Source organism: Takifugu rubripes, chromosome 8, assembly GCF_901000725.2.
Source record: "Takifugu rubripes chromosome 8, fTakRub1.2, whole genome shotgun sequence".
NCBI classification, from domain to species: Eukaryota; Metazoa; Chordata; class Actinopteri; order Tetraodontiformes; family Tetraodontidae; genus Takifugu; species Takifugu rubripes.
In genome coordinates this window covers 124,665-138,818 of record NC_042292.1, presented here as the reverse complement: position 1 = coordinate 138,818, position 14,154 = coordinate 124,665, and the positions used below count along the sequence as shown (strand labels likewise).

General features: G+C 38.1%; 2 protein-coding genes across 3 annotated transcripts; both read right to left on the bottom strand.

Moving 5' to 3' along the window:
• Positions 1-2,300: 2,300 nt before the first annotated feature.
• On the bottom strand, positions 2,301-3,458 carry LOC105418202 (trigger factor-like). Its single transcript, XM_029840965.1, has 2 exons — positions 2,830-3,458; positions 2,301-2,474 (listed from the first exon to the last, which is right to left on the bottom strand). The coding sequence occupies exons 1-2, from the start codon at positions 3,122-3,124 to the stop codon at positions 2,467-2,469; spliced, it is 303 nt and encodes a 100-aa protein (XP_029696825.1). The 5' UTR covers positions 3,125-3,458; the 3' UTR covers positions 2,301-2,466.
• A 5,214-nt stretch (positions 3,459-8,672) lies between these two features.
• On the bottom strand, positions 8,673-12,490 carry prmt1 (protein arginine methyltransferase 1). Of its 2 annotated transcripts, none has more exons than XM_003976041.3 (10): positions 12,342-12,490; positions 11,112-11,207; positions 10,863-11,018; positions 10,688-10,751; positions 10,467-10,609; positions 10,001-10,088; positions 9,790-9,905; positions 9,538-9,688; positions 9,259-9,380; positions 8,673-9,167 (listed from the first exon to the last, which is right to left on the bottom strand). In XM_003976041.3, the coding sequence occupies exons 1-10, from the start codon at positions 12,366-12,368 to the stop codon at positions 9,084-9,086; spliced, it is 1,047 nt and encodes a 348-aa protein (XP_003976090.1). In that variant the 5' UTR covers positions 12,369-12,490; the 3' UTR covers positions 8,673-9,083. The 2 variants fall into 2 exon arrangements, with proteins under 2 accessions (XP_003976090.1, XP_011615232.1); XM_011616930.2 differs by having other exon boundaries at positions 12,315-12,410.
• Positions 12,491-14,154: the final 1,664 nt, after the last annotated feature.

Here is a 14,154-nt window from a genome sequence, read left to right as displayed (position 1 = left end):
AGGCTTCTTCAGTTCTGAAATCGCTTGAAAATATATAGCCCCTGTGGACCATCTGCGATGGTCCATGCAGATGGTCCACAGGGGCCTTCTATTTTAGATAGAAGGCGAAACGTCTTCAAGAGAAGAAACCCAGTCCAGTTGACATAGAAAACTACCTTGGATGTTTGGTGCATCTTCATGTTCTCAGCTTTGACACCTACCAATGCCGATGCCAGTGTCGGATCATTCCTTCAATTCCAGTGGTTATTTGACCCACCATGAGTAGCAAACTGTGCTTTGTTGTGTGTAAAAATTATCATCTGTTTTCTCCCTTCCTGTGGTCACCATGTCTTCCCACCACAGAAGGGTTGCCATCTTCATGCCGAGTGTGGTTTTGATCCTGTGTGAATTGCTCTTTTTCCCCGGAGTTACCGGACTAGCTTTAGCTGGATCTAATTGCTGGTCTCTCGGGCACTTCTTAACTGTAATCTTCAAATTTATTTTTTGTAAGTAAACACACACTTCGTCTACTGTCCTGTGTACTGACTAAACTTACCAAGACAGGGAGAAGCGTTTGTCCAGCTCCTTCTGCCTTCAGTTCTTAGGCAGGAACTATTCCTTCCTATCAGTTGTATAATGTAGAAAAATGGGAATACAATGTGTTTTAAAGCAATCTAAAGGTTGATAAGGTGTCTGTGTAGATTCTCAATCATCCAGGTCATCGTATCCAAGGTAGTTTTCTCTGTCAACTGGACTGTGCGTCTTCTCTTTGAAGATGTTTCGCCTTCTATCCAGAAGGCTTCTTCAAGGTGGTAGACTTCTACAGAAACTGGAAAAGGATAAAGCCATCGACAGACCACAATACTACCGTCTATATCCAGGAGAAACGATCATGGTTGGCAACACCCCACACCACCTCAAAAATTCCTAAGACTTTGCTCAAAAGGTCAGTGGACTCAAACTACATCCAGAAGAGACTATGGTATCTTACGATGTCACGTCACTCTTCACGTTCATCCCTACCACCAGTGCCATAGACACCATCCAGAAGCACCTTCTATTGGACAAGAATCTTCCAGAAAGAATAACCTTAACACCAGCCCAAATCTGCACCATGCTGGACCTGTGTTTGAACACCACCTATTTCCAGTACAGAGAAGGCTTCTACAGACAGAAACATGGCTGTGCCATGGGCTCACCAGTATCCCCTATAGTTGCCAATCTATACATGGAGAAAGTGGAATCACAGGCCCTACAGAAAAACTACACATACCGACCAGTACCTCCAGTTTGACTCTCACCACCCACTGGAACACAAGTTGGGAGTGATCAAAACCCTCCAACACTGGGCCAAAGAAATACCCACCACATCCCAAGGCAGGAAGAAGGAACAGGACCACATTAAGACAGCTCTCAAAACATGTGGCTACACAGACTGGGCCTTCACCAAAACCTAAAGAAAACGAGACCTCAGCAAAGAAGAGGAGGAGAGAAACAAACGCCACAGCATTTCGATCCCCTATCTGCCCGGGGTCTCTGAGAAGTTTAGGAGGATCCTCCTTCAGTACAATACACGTACAATGCAGTCCTCCACTCCTTCCAACAACAAACCAAACGTTCACACCATTCCAGGAGACCTGGTGACTCACCACCAAGTGAGCCAGCAGACAAAGGGGCGACACCTCAACCGAAACTAGGTGAACGGCCCTACCAACGACCCCGCCAACAACTCTCAGGTGACCACTCAGATCATTAACGTGCCAATGGTCCACAGGGGCTACATTTTCAAGCTCTGCCCCCAGTGAGTTCAGAACTGAAGAAGCCTTCTGGATAGAAGGCGAAACGTCTTCAAAGAGAAGAAACACAGTCCAGTTGACAGAGAAAACTACCTTGGACCAGGTTGATAAGGTTGCCAATAGTCTAAAAATGTATGTGTTTTGAGAAAAAGTTGAAATTTATGAGCATTCATTTTATTTTACTGATTAAAGCATGCCTCGACATAAATTTCATTGCTAAAGGTTGTATATGTGAATATTCACCATCATAAGATAGAAGCATTTTTCCAAAGAAGTAAAATAACAGTCAATCTTGATCACTTAAAATTTGAAAGCTGTAGCTTTGTACCTTTTTTCTGGTTATCGTTTTTCAAACACAAACTAAAAACAAGCTTGCATTAAATTATTTCTATTTTACAGTTAATTTCCTTACAATGTCAGTGTTTAAAGTAACACTGAAAAACAATTTTGGAAATACATTTAGACTTAAGAATTAACTAGAAATTGAACACAGCACAGGTCAATTTAATTAAAACAGACAAAAAGAAGATCAATTTCTGATAAGTGAGAACTCGGGTTGTGTTTGACTTTTTTTTCCTCCTCTCCCTTTCTAAACTGATTGCTTCTGCAGTCACAAAGTTCATAGGTATTGTGTGGTAAGGACTTCAAACAGTGGGTCTTTGGATGGTCCAGTTCAATTTCCCAAGGGTGCTCACAACTCTGGCAGGAAAAAAAAACAATTGTTGGAAGCTGAAAAAGTACATTGTCAGCAGAAAAGAAGTAGAGATAGGCCCCAAATAAAAGTATAAGATCTTAGCCATCAAAATAAGAATAAAAAAAAGAAAACATTTTCTTAAGACCCTTGAAATGTTAACACTAATTAGCCATGTTTGGTCATATAATGTAATTACATTAGAACTTAGAACGAAATACCATACTGCAACAATATTAAAAACCCAAATTCATTCTGCATTCACTCAATATCAAAGTTCACATTTTTAAACTAAAAAATGTTTAGTTAGGTATCAGATGAGGCTGAGAGGTCAGTACAAATTTGATGTGTTAACTAACTGACCTTCATGATCATCATCATCATCGTCATCATCATCGTCGTCATCATCATCGTCGTCGTCGTCGTCGTCATCATCATCATCATCGTCGTCGTCATCATCATCATCATCGTTATCATCGTCGTCATCTTCATCACCATCGTCATCATCATCGTTGTCATTATCGTCATCATCTGCTACAAGATCTTGTTCAGAGTGGAATGGCAGATCCTGTGCCTGGGCAGTGGGACCCACAGGAGTGTGGAAAGAGCAAAGCAGTGCAAGCAGCACTGCAAGAATCAGCCTTCTTGCTGATGCCATGTTCAGTCAGAACCAAAGAAATGAATGAAGAATCAACCTGGAAAAGCTGCAGTCCTGCAATGCAGTTCTTCGTCTGTTTGTTCAGACAAATTTAAATTAACACAAAAACAGCAGTTGGTTATAAGTTCAAATGTAGACTATTTATGTCGACATTCAATATATTCAGGTACTCCAAACAGTGATCTAAACACTTAAAACAGCTAAATATTTAATATTCGTTAAAGTTAGCACTGGACTACTCCACGATAAATCTACCGTCTTATAGCCCAGTGTTGTCCTATGACTGAAGCTCACACTGAGAACCTGTGGGGAGTGCTCAGTAACTGATCAGCATTAGAGACACAGAGAGAACTAATTTTAGAGTTGGAAAAAAAAACATACTTGACTTAACTCTAGGTGAGCTAAGATGCACTACAGGGAGCAGTCCACAGGATCTGTCTGTCCATCTGTCTTTTGAGAATTTTCAAACGTTTTCCCATACATGATGAAAAGATGGCAAATTAATATTTTAAATAAACTTTTATTGATGAATGATATATTATTCTATTATGATAATGTATTTAATATAGGGAACTTTTTCCATTTTAAGGCAGTCAACGTTTTGGTTCCTCCCTCCATACACTGAGCTCAAAATAGATGTGTTCACAGGAACTCAACAACCACTCTATTTAAAACATCTTGGGAGTCAGTGTAATAGGAGTTTGCCCAGCCCTGTCTTTTAAAAGGGCCAGGCAAAAAGTAAGACTCTCTTTATCTGTCTATCAACATATTTATTGGCCTAGGACTGTTTATCCCCAAAGTATACTCTGGCCTAGGCCAACTATACATGGGTTTTTATCAGGGAACAGCTTAATTTGGCTTCTTATAATTTTTTCAGGATTGGTGGTGTCTCTCGGACCTGAATGCAGGTTTTGACTTCATGGTGCACTTTTTACTGTACTGTAATATGGAATGTTATGTGACCTAATATAAGAATATATATAAGAAATATAAGAATGTATCTTTCCATATCTTGTTCAGCCATCTGATGTCACTTGCTGGTGGATGAAAATTATTTATTTATATATTGAATGATATCTGTCATATAAGTAATCCTGTTGATGCATCAAGATGGGACGCTATCTTCTATGCACAAAAATATCATTCCCTTATTCAGATTTGAGCCCCCTTGTAAGGGCAAAAATTAAATGATGAACGCAGCAGTCTAAGAATAATTAGATTTGAAAGAATATTTATTTGTCAGGTAGCTGTGTGTAATGTATTAAAACCCCATCAACAGCCATAATTATTTTAAATGCAGGTACATATGTATGGAGAGAAAGCAAGAAAATTGAGTAGACAACATCAATGTGAAGACTACAAAGTGGATAGATTAACTCAGACATGCCATAGACATATTCTTCCTGTGTTGGACCACTGGCTGAGTATACAATGACCCTCTCTACTAATTTTCTCTCCTAAACTGTTAAATTTCTTGTTCCTCTGGGATTAGATCTGCAAGTACCCTTATAACAGGAAATTGAATAAAAACCTCATTCATACGTCCTGTATGTGATGAGATCACAACAAATGCATTTCATTAGTCCATCCATCACTAGATTAGACATTCAACAGCAGGATTTATTTTCCTCCAGGAAACTGATCCTGTCTCTTGCCCAAGCCCATTCCATTTAAAGGCAGTCTAAATGAGGACATAATTTTACACTCTACACCGGAGGCGTCAAACTCCAATACCCAGTGGGCAAAAATTCAAAACTGGGACAAATTTGCGGGCCAATATTGATTTTTTTTTTTTTTTTAAATCTCCAGTTATAAAAATAAACCTTTTGATGTGTACTAGTGTTTCCTAAAAATGAGCATGGGACACTTAACACTATACAATATATAATTTAATATTGCATACATGCAAAATCGAAACTAAAAAAAAAACACACACACATCACTGGCGTTCGTTTCTTAAATAAAAATTAAATAAAACTCCTATGACTTTTATTTGTAGCCTTCTGAGTTAAATTTAAATAGTAATCTTTTTTCGCACGCTAATAAAAATGTCTTTTCATCTCTAGGTCCGTATTTTACATATGTAAACAGATATTCTGCCTCCCACTTGTCCAGAAAGCTTCTGTTTTCTGCCTTTTTGCCATTTTTCAGAGGGGTAGCGCAGTGCCAGTATTAGTAATAGTATACAGTATAAGGTCGCTTTGTCTACTTCTTTGTGGGTTTTCTTGGCGGTTGTCGAGCAACAAATTGGTGCATTACCGCCACCAACTGATGTAGAGTGTGGATTTTCGCACCAAAAGAACAGCAAGGCATTCTGGGATTTGTAGTATTAGCAGTGAGTGTGCTTTATGCGTTGATACTTGCGCGCCAGCTCTAATAGTCATTTGGTATAGCTTCGCGGGTCAAATATAATTACATTGCGGGCCAAATTTGAGAATTTGACACCTATGCGCTACACGAACATGTGTGTGCTTCTTCATTTTTCTGGCAAGCTCCAATCATTTCATAAAAGAGTATTTTCCTATATAAAGATCATATAAATCCTGTGCATATAAACAATGTATTCCTATATGTACACACACAGAACATATTGCTTGATCTCATCATGCTAGTTAAAAGAACAAATCATCAGCATTAAATGTACTGTAATGCAGTTGTGATCAGTAAATCTAGTCAGGATGCCCCCTGGACGCCTCCCTGGTGAGGTGTTCAGGGCATGTCCCTCCGGTAGGAGACCCCCGGGGAGACCCAGGACACGTTGGAGAGACTATGTCTCTCGACTGGCCTGGGAACGCCTGGGGATCCCTCCGGATGAGCTGGAGGAGGTGGCTGGGGAGAGGGAAGTCTGGGTTTCTCTCCTTAGGCTGCTACCCCCGCGACCCGACCCGGATAAGCGGTAGAGAATGGATGGATGGATGGATGGAAATTTATATAAACAATAACCATGGGACACATTATTTAAGTTTTTCTTGATCTTATACATTTCCTTTAGTTACTGTGTGAATGTAATTTTATCACCAAATGTATATCAGAAAGCACACACACATCAGAAAGCTTTGTAGCCATGAAATGAACTGGTGACCCTTTCAGAAAAAGAAATTCTCTAACAGATCTGTAAATGGTAAGAGTCAAAATTTTACAAGCAATAAATTACTATTTATGTTGCATACATAAATATTAAATATAGTTATTGGAGAGGAGAGGAGAGGAGAGGAGAGGAGAGGAGAGGAGAGGAGAGGAGAGGAGAGGAGAGGAAACCATGACCCAGTGGGGTGACAGAGGCCTGTCAGGTGATCATGTTTCTGGGCCCCGGCAGCCTCGGCCCAACACACCCAAAGAAAAACTGTCACCCAGAAAAAACTACTTGCCCAAAACAAAATGTGAAAAGAAGATGGATGAGCCCCGAATTTATGTTATGCCCAGTTTAGAAGCCCTAGGCACGACACAAAGAAGGCCGAGCTTCCCCAAGTTTCCAGGGGCCAGCAACAAAGATTATATACAGTTAACACAAGTCTTTTACTGTCAAAGGTTTATGTCGTTCCAAAAATCAAAACTTAGAGAGTTTGTCAAAATTAAGCTCTTTAGAGTGAATTTAAGGCCATAATAACAAAAAGAAAATTGCTCTAACTGAAAAATGACCATCTGACTTGACATAGCTACCCTCTTTCAAAACACAGGAGAAAGGGATAAAACAAAATGGTACTTCTACTTTACTTTTTGTACTTTCTACAACAAAATTTAACAATAGACATCAGAAACCAGTTGGAGTTGGAGAAAGGTGAGGAGCTTAGGCAGTAGCCATCTTGGGGTATAAATTCAGTCCCTACTGGAAAATCCATCAATTAGCAGGTACCCGAGGAGCCCATAACCACTCCAGCATCAGGCACAGTGCATGCCTATTTGCATGCAGATAGGGATAGTGTATTATGACATTTTATTTCAATTATTTAAATATGCAGCACTTGACTGAATATACTCACGTATTGAAATTGACCCCTGAAATTATTACCAAATTGTAATTAATATACTAGTTGTATATAATGCCCATTTGAAAGACATTCATTCTTTGCTTCACCATTAGTTCCACTTAACTTGAACTGATTGATCTTTAGTATCAAAAGGTTAATCCCTCTACGTTTTCATCACTGGCTGCATTACTGTGTGGGATGGAGGCCGCACCGCCTCCTGCCGAAAGACTCTGAAACGCATAGTGAATGCAGCCAGTAAGATCATTGGTGCAGCCTCCTGCCTTCAGGGAGAAGGTTCAGAAGCCTTCGGCCCGCTCCACCAGACTGTCAAACAGTTTTATCCACCAGGCTGTCAGGATGCTGAACTCTACCTGAACTCTCGAGCAACACTATCTCCCCCAGCTCCTGACCCCTGCCCCAGGACCTTAACTCTGCTGAAATACAATTACACTCCACAAACCCTTGAAATTTGCACGAGGGAAATTTCTTTATTATTGACTGCGTTATTCTATTAACCTACCTCACTTCATTGTATTGCACTATATGCACATTTATGTCTTTGGCACTTTATTTGACCACCCTTTTTCTGTTATTCTATTCATTTTTCATTTCAGTTTTACAGCACGATAAGCTAGAGAGAAGAGAAACGGTATTTCGGTCCATCTGTATATTCAAAACATGGAATGAATTGACAATAAAATATCTATCATCAGATTAGTTTAGCTCATCCTTAGTTAAAACATTCTTTTCATTATTGTGCAACATTCCACATCATGACTGTTTGTTTCTGCATGTTTAGCAATATATTTCATTTTATTTATGCTATATATTGTTGTACAAGGTAGCTTCTATCTTTAACTTTTAACTGTGCATCTAAAAATGAAGAAATATATTGCTAAACATGCAGAAAACACTCAAAAGGTCTTTTGTGTCCATGTTTTCATTCAGAAATAAATGTTGCATGTTTCAACAGTCAACTTTCTAAATCTATCAACTTCAAGGTGATTACCTCTGCAGTCTTCTTCACTTCACCCCTCAATTGGATGTTCAACCTGGATTGAGTATGAGCTCAAGCTGGGCCATCCCTAATCTTCTGATGACTGTCTTGGGATGCGTGATACATCTAACACCTTGCAAATATTTTGTATCCTTCTCCTTGCTTTGTATATTTCTATAAAAAGTCCTTCTGGTGCTTTGGTGGCTCTCTGCAAACCATGGCCTGTTCTTTGTAACCAAGATGTTGCAGGAAAAACATGCTATTTATGAGATTAATAAGTCACTTCAAATGATGTAAGGCATTAACCAACTATAACCATATCGCTTATAAAATATTAACTCTAAATGTCAAATAAGTTATTCTATCAAATACAACATACTATAGAAGTATATGTTTGAAGGTTGTATCAATTATTGTTCTAAGAATTAGAGACTACTTAACATAAAATGCAATAAATATTGTACTGTACTGCTTTCTTTGATAAGCTGTACTTACAACTGTAACAAGGGTGTGCAATTTCTCAAGCACAATACAAATAAATATTACCATTTTTAGGTTATGCATCAATGCACATGTACAGGAAATGACAGGAGTTGGTATTTCTTTAATATACAAAAGTACAGGGGCCCACATACACAATCTTGATAAAACAGACCAAAAATGTGATGCTATACAATGTGACAGGAACAGCAATATGCAGTGTAACATCTTACAAGTCTTGCACATGCAAAGACCACCTAATACCAACCAAAAAGCAAAGGTGTTTATACATACAGCAACCGTCTATCAAACATTCTGATAACTACAGCACAATGTATTTAAGTGCCAGTTAATCTAAAGCACAAGAACGCCTTTGGAAATGTTCCCATGAAAACAAAAGATGAAAAAAGAAAAGTAATCTTAAAATCCTGTGAGAGCTTCAATCTACTGTACAGACTTTAATGGAACAGTATGATTTCCCTACTCTAAGGCAAAAGGAAAATATGGAAACAGACTAACGCATCCTATACTCAGATGTCTTGGACACCTCACACAACTGACCCTTGAAGTCAATGTCTACGATGAAGTCCAGATCTCTCTGCAAATATAGCAAACAATGCAGCAAAGGAAAAAGTAAATGAATTAACGTTTCATACAAAAATATTTTTTTTTTTGAAGAGAACACTTACATTATTCTTGACATTTGGCTTCATGCTGATGGTGCCAAAGATCTCCTCACCAGTCTTCACAGTTAAGTAGTCATCCAGGTAGAAGACAGTCTGCTTCCAATGGGTGTAGGGAGACTCTGGGCCTAATAATGATAATATTTTAGACTTAAAAGTAACAGAAGGAAGGCACTCCTTGAATAAGAGTTTAATTATCACAATTGTTATTTTAATGAAAAGATGGGGTCATGCTGAATTATTGACATAGAAAGTGGTGACAAAAGTACAAAAAAAGCCACTGACTGGTGGAGAATCCGGTTCTCTTGTGACAACGAGTGAACTCGATGTTAAAGTAAGTAACTAGAGCATGGATGTAGTCATTCTTCTTAATCTGCAAGCAGAATGGGGAGGTGAATGTCAGGTCCTCCAACTTCACCGTGTAAATGTCCACCTCCTTTAAAAAAAACAAACAATGAAAATGAGGGAGACAGTTAGGACAAAGTATAAGATCAAGGTGGCATAAAATTATTTGTTAATCAGCGTATATAACCTTACCTTTATGAGGCAGGCACTGCTGACCAGTTGTTTTGGGTCGACAACATCCACCAGGGGTTCCTTTATCGCTACCTCCTTTATACAGGACATATCAAATCCATACACATTCTCCCACCCTGGCAAAAATCAGAAGGGCCCATGAGGGTTGTTTCAATTATGATCAATATAATTACAGAGGGAAAATGAAGAGTAAAAATAAAAAGCTACTTACAGTGGATTTTATAGTCCTTGTACTGCCTGTCTTCAATGGCTGTTATATAAAGGGTTGCCCTGTCTGGAAAAATGAGCCCATCTGGTTTCTGTTAAAAGTGAGAGGAAAGTTTTTTAGCTGCATAACAATTTTTTTTTATATATATATATTTTTTATTTTCTCCCCTTCATTTTGGGGCATACGTATATACTCTTAAGGAAAAGGGTAAGCATAGAGCCCCGATCCATCTCATACGCCAGAGAAGTTTCAATGCACCAAAATGTTTGCTACTGGCAACATTTTTGGCTAATGACTCAAGTTTCAAAATATTTTCTGAAAATATAAAATTCATAGAGAGGACTCATTGTAAAAATACATTACCAAATATCTGAAAATGAGTCGATTACTAGTTAGACTTAAGCAGCACTTAAAGATAATTATAGCAAATATCTATTGTGCAGGGAGAAGATAAAATACAAATACATACCAGCCATTTATCCCTGGCATAAATGACTGTGTTGAGCATGGACTCATAAAAGAGGCAGTAGCCCATCCATTCAGATATGATGATATCTACTCCATCCACAGGCAGCTCCACTTCTTCCACCTTTCCCTTAATAATGGTGACCACTGGAAATAGAGGGTCAGAGTACAAATACGTTACTTAATTTTCATTAGATAAACTTGGGACCTATGTAATGTACACACCATCGTCCAGTTTGTTGGCTTTGACAATTTTCACAGCATAATCTGAAATGCTGCTGCACTCAATCTGTTCCAAAGAAAAACAAAAAAATCTCAATTTGCATCTCTTGAATGTGTTGCCTTTATAAAAACACGTTAAACACATTGATAAAAAACATGTTAATCTAAATAAGCTTACCCCGATCACTTTTTTAGCTCCTGCTTTGGCAGCAAACATGCAAAGAATGCCTGTGCCACTGCCTACATCCAGCACCACTTTGTCCTTGAACAAATGCTTGTTGTGGAACATGGAATTGCGGTAGGTGAGAGTGCGGACTTCATCTTTTAACATCTCCTAAAAATGTGCAGACGTGAATAACAAACGGAAAGATTTAAAATAACTTTTAATCATTACGGTATGTGTAAACATGTGGGAAGAAGTAATTACCTCATGGATACCAAAGTGAGCATATGAGTCAAAATAGTAGTCTTTAGAGGTCATATCCTCTGCTGCAGGCTTTACTGAGCTTTCTCCCTGTGAAACCTAAACACAGTCACAGAATTAAAGTTCAGTAGTAAGGGACAAAACAATGGAAGAATAATGGTAATTCATAGGGTTATAGGGTGAAATTTCCCTCTATCCATATGTTGAACAAGAATAAGCATATACATTGGTGTGCTAACTTTGTAGTATGCATATTACATTTCTACTAACTGAACTAACCGAATTGTAATTCAGACTTTGAGTTCTTGGTTCATCATAATCATCCCAAAACTCCAAAAACAAACGGGGCTTTATGCCAATTTTATCACCACCTTAAAAGCGTGTTTAGAGTTATTTTCTTTTTACAGCAACCTTTTTATTTTTAACCGTGATAGAAAGCCGAAAGAAATAATAGCTTCACAAAGAAACTGATAGTTTTATACGTGGTCATAATTTAGGATTATCTATAATTTGCTTTTGAACCGCCTTTGAGTTGGGCGGTAATCAGTAACCCACTCATCATAAAAGTTATATTATATATTAAAATAAACGACTTCATAGAAATTGTAGGCAGATATCTACCGCCAAGGGATTTGATTTTCTATGCCAGCTTTTATACTCATGAACAAATTATTTTGTCCCTCTTGGTTGTCTCCAAAGCATAGGCCTTTCATCTGAAGACGATGCCTTACCACATGTCTCTAACATTAACATGTTTGTAACTACTGTGTAAAAGTCTAGGATTTCCCAAAACGCAAGAGATCCAAGATGTCAACGCTTCGATAATTTTGAAGTTATGAAACTAAAATTTAAATCAAAAACATCAGTTGTATCCATTCATTGAATAGCCAGCTAACTAGCATGGAAGCTAAAACCCCATGTGGCTCCACAGATTCGTTTGGCAGCATCATTTAAAGGTTATTGCAATTTCATGTAATTGTAAACTTAACGACTTTAATAAAACTCAGACTGATTCACGTAGTTCAATACACAACTTCTCCAACCAATAATATGACATCACAAGCAACATTTTGTTGCACATGTAACAATGATAAAATGCAAGGAAAATTAGACGCTCTAGTACCAACGTGAGAACCACCCTATCGTTAATCTCAGCAGCCAAAAAGACTGTTACCGAATAACTATTAAAAACCAAATTCAAATTACATTGGAATTGCTCTTGAGAGACTGTACCTCCATTCTTTCTGATAGTGCCGCCATTTCAACTAGACGTGCTAGTCGTCTTCTTCTGCTTCTTGTACTTCTTCTTCTTTTCTATTTAATGGGAATATGCAGACAACATCTCGGTGCATTACCGCCACCAACTGGTTGGGAGTGTTGATCAGACGAGAACGGGGTGGGCAAACTTTTTCATTCGTGGGCCATAATTGGTTCTAAAATTTGACAGAGGGACCGAACCAGGAGCAGATGGATGGGTTGTTTTGGTAACCTCACCTCACTGGAAAAAAAAATACACATCATGCGATATGGAGAAACATGTGCTTTAATTTCTAATGAAAATTAACAAAAGCATTACAACAAAATATTTGTCTTTGACGCCCCTAGTTTGAGCCAGTCTGCGGAGCGCCTTATATTTTATCTGTGTGCATTGTTTATTTTGACAACGTGCGCTCACCTGCGCATCACTTATGTGCTCTTCTTAACAAAAGCAACATTTAACATATAAGGCTTATTGAACTATTTTAGAATGATTTTTTTTTAACATAACACAAAGGAGTAGTTTAGTTTTAATTTCAATTTTAATTTTCAAGAGGTACATCTCGCCGCTAGATGTATTTTTTGACACAAAAGACTGTTTCAGTGAATGACAACTATAAACATTACAGCTGGACCCTCAACTCAACCATCACAGCTAAGAAAAGACATCATAATGAAAAAAAAGCAACAGAACGACGAATCAAATACGTTCAACAATCCTATAAGCATTTAGCTTTTCAGCTGTTGTCTACTCACACTTGGAGCTGTGTTTTTACACCTTACATATGCATTTTGCAAATGCACAACCTTGATGAGGTCTACATAAAAGCGATAGCTGAATTCCACCAGTAGCTATTTACAATGTTGCCAAAAGAGGATAACATATATTTCTTCTGTTTGGCAGTTGACAGACAACTACTAGAATGATTATTAAATAAATTTGCTAAAGCTGAGTGGACATCTGAGCATAAACTTCCCCTTAACAACAATAATAGTGCCACCATTTCCCCTGTATAAACTGGTAACTTTTCATCAATTCTCTTCCTCTTTGAAACACCAAACTCTGGCACATAAAACCTACTTCCATCCTATCATCTGAGTTCTTTGATGCAATGTATGACACAAGCATACATTGATGAAATGCATCAATGTATGCTTGTGCCATTTGTGATTAAGAATAAAGTTTCTAACTTCCTTTTTTTCTAACAATGACAAGTCTACTGTTGCATCAGCAAGTAAACATGGTTGAATGACTGGCAAGGGCACAGTTGAACTGATGTGTAGTTGATCTATCTGAAATTGTTTTGCCTTTTTTGTCCATGTCCATCCAAAGCTTTTTTTTCTCCACTCTTTCTCCCAGTAAGGTTTCAAGGTATCCTGACTATGACCCTGTAGACTGACTCAGTAGTTTAGTACTACCGGTAATTGTTTCCTAAATACTTCCAGTGGTTGCTCTCCACAGTTTGACATTGATATTGTATTTTACCTAGCTTATTAAGAGAAGTGTCTGCTGCTGAACAATATACAATGCAACCAGGATATAGCTGTAATTAATCCTGTATCCTATGTATCTCAGAGCTCTTTTATGGGTTCCCCACTTTCTTCCCACTAAACACCCGCATTAACAATTTTTTGTTTGTGTGTACATTTGCTAAGAGCAAGTTTCAAGGTCATTTGTCTATGTTCAAAGTTAAAAAATCTGCAACAATGATGTGTGGGTGTTCGCAGGCAAGTGCGCTTTAAGTAATCACCAGTACTGAGGTCACATTAAGAAATTCAAATGCCAAAA

Coding starts and splice junctions, on each gene's coding strand:
- LOC105418202 (XM_029840965.1), bottom strand. CDS start 3,124: ATGGCATCAGCAAGAAGGCTGATTCTTGCAGTGCTGCTTGCACTGCTT.
- prmt1 (XM_011616930.2), bottom strand. CDS start 12,368: ATGGCGGCACTATCAGAAAGAATGGAGGTACAGTCTCTCAAGAGCAAT. Junction 11,208..12,314: donor CTCTCAAGAGCAATTCCAAT/GTAATTTGAATT, acceptor GACTGTGTTTAG/GTTTCACAGGGAGAAAGCTC. Junction 10,610..10,687: donor AGCCAACAAACTGGACGATG/GTGTGTACATTA, acceptor CTCTATTTCCAG/TGGTCACCATTATTAAGGGA.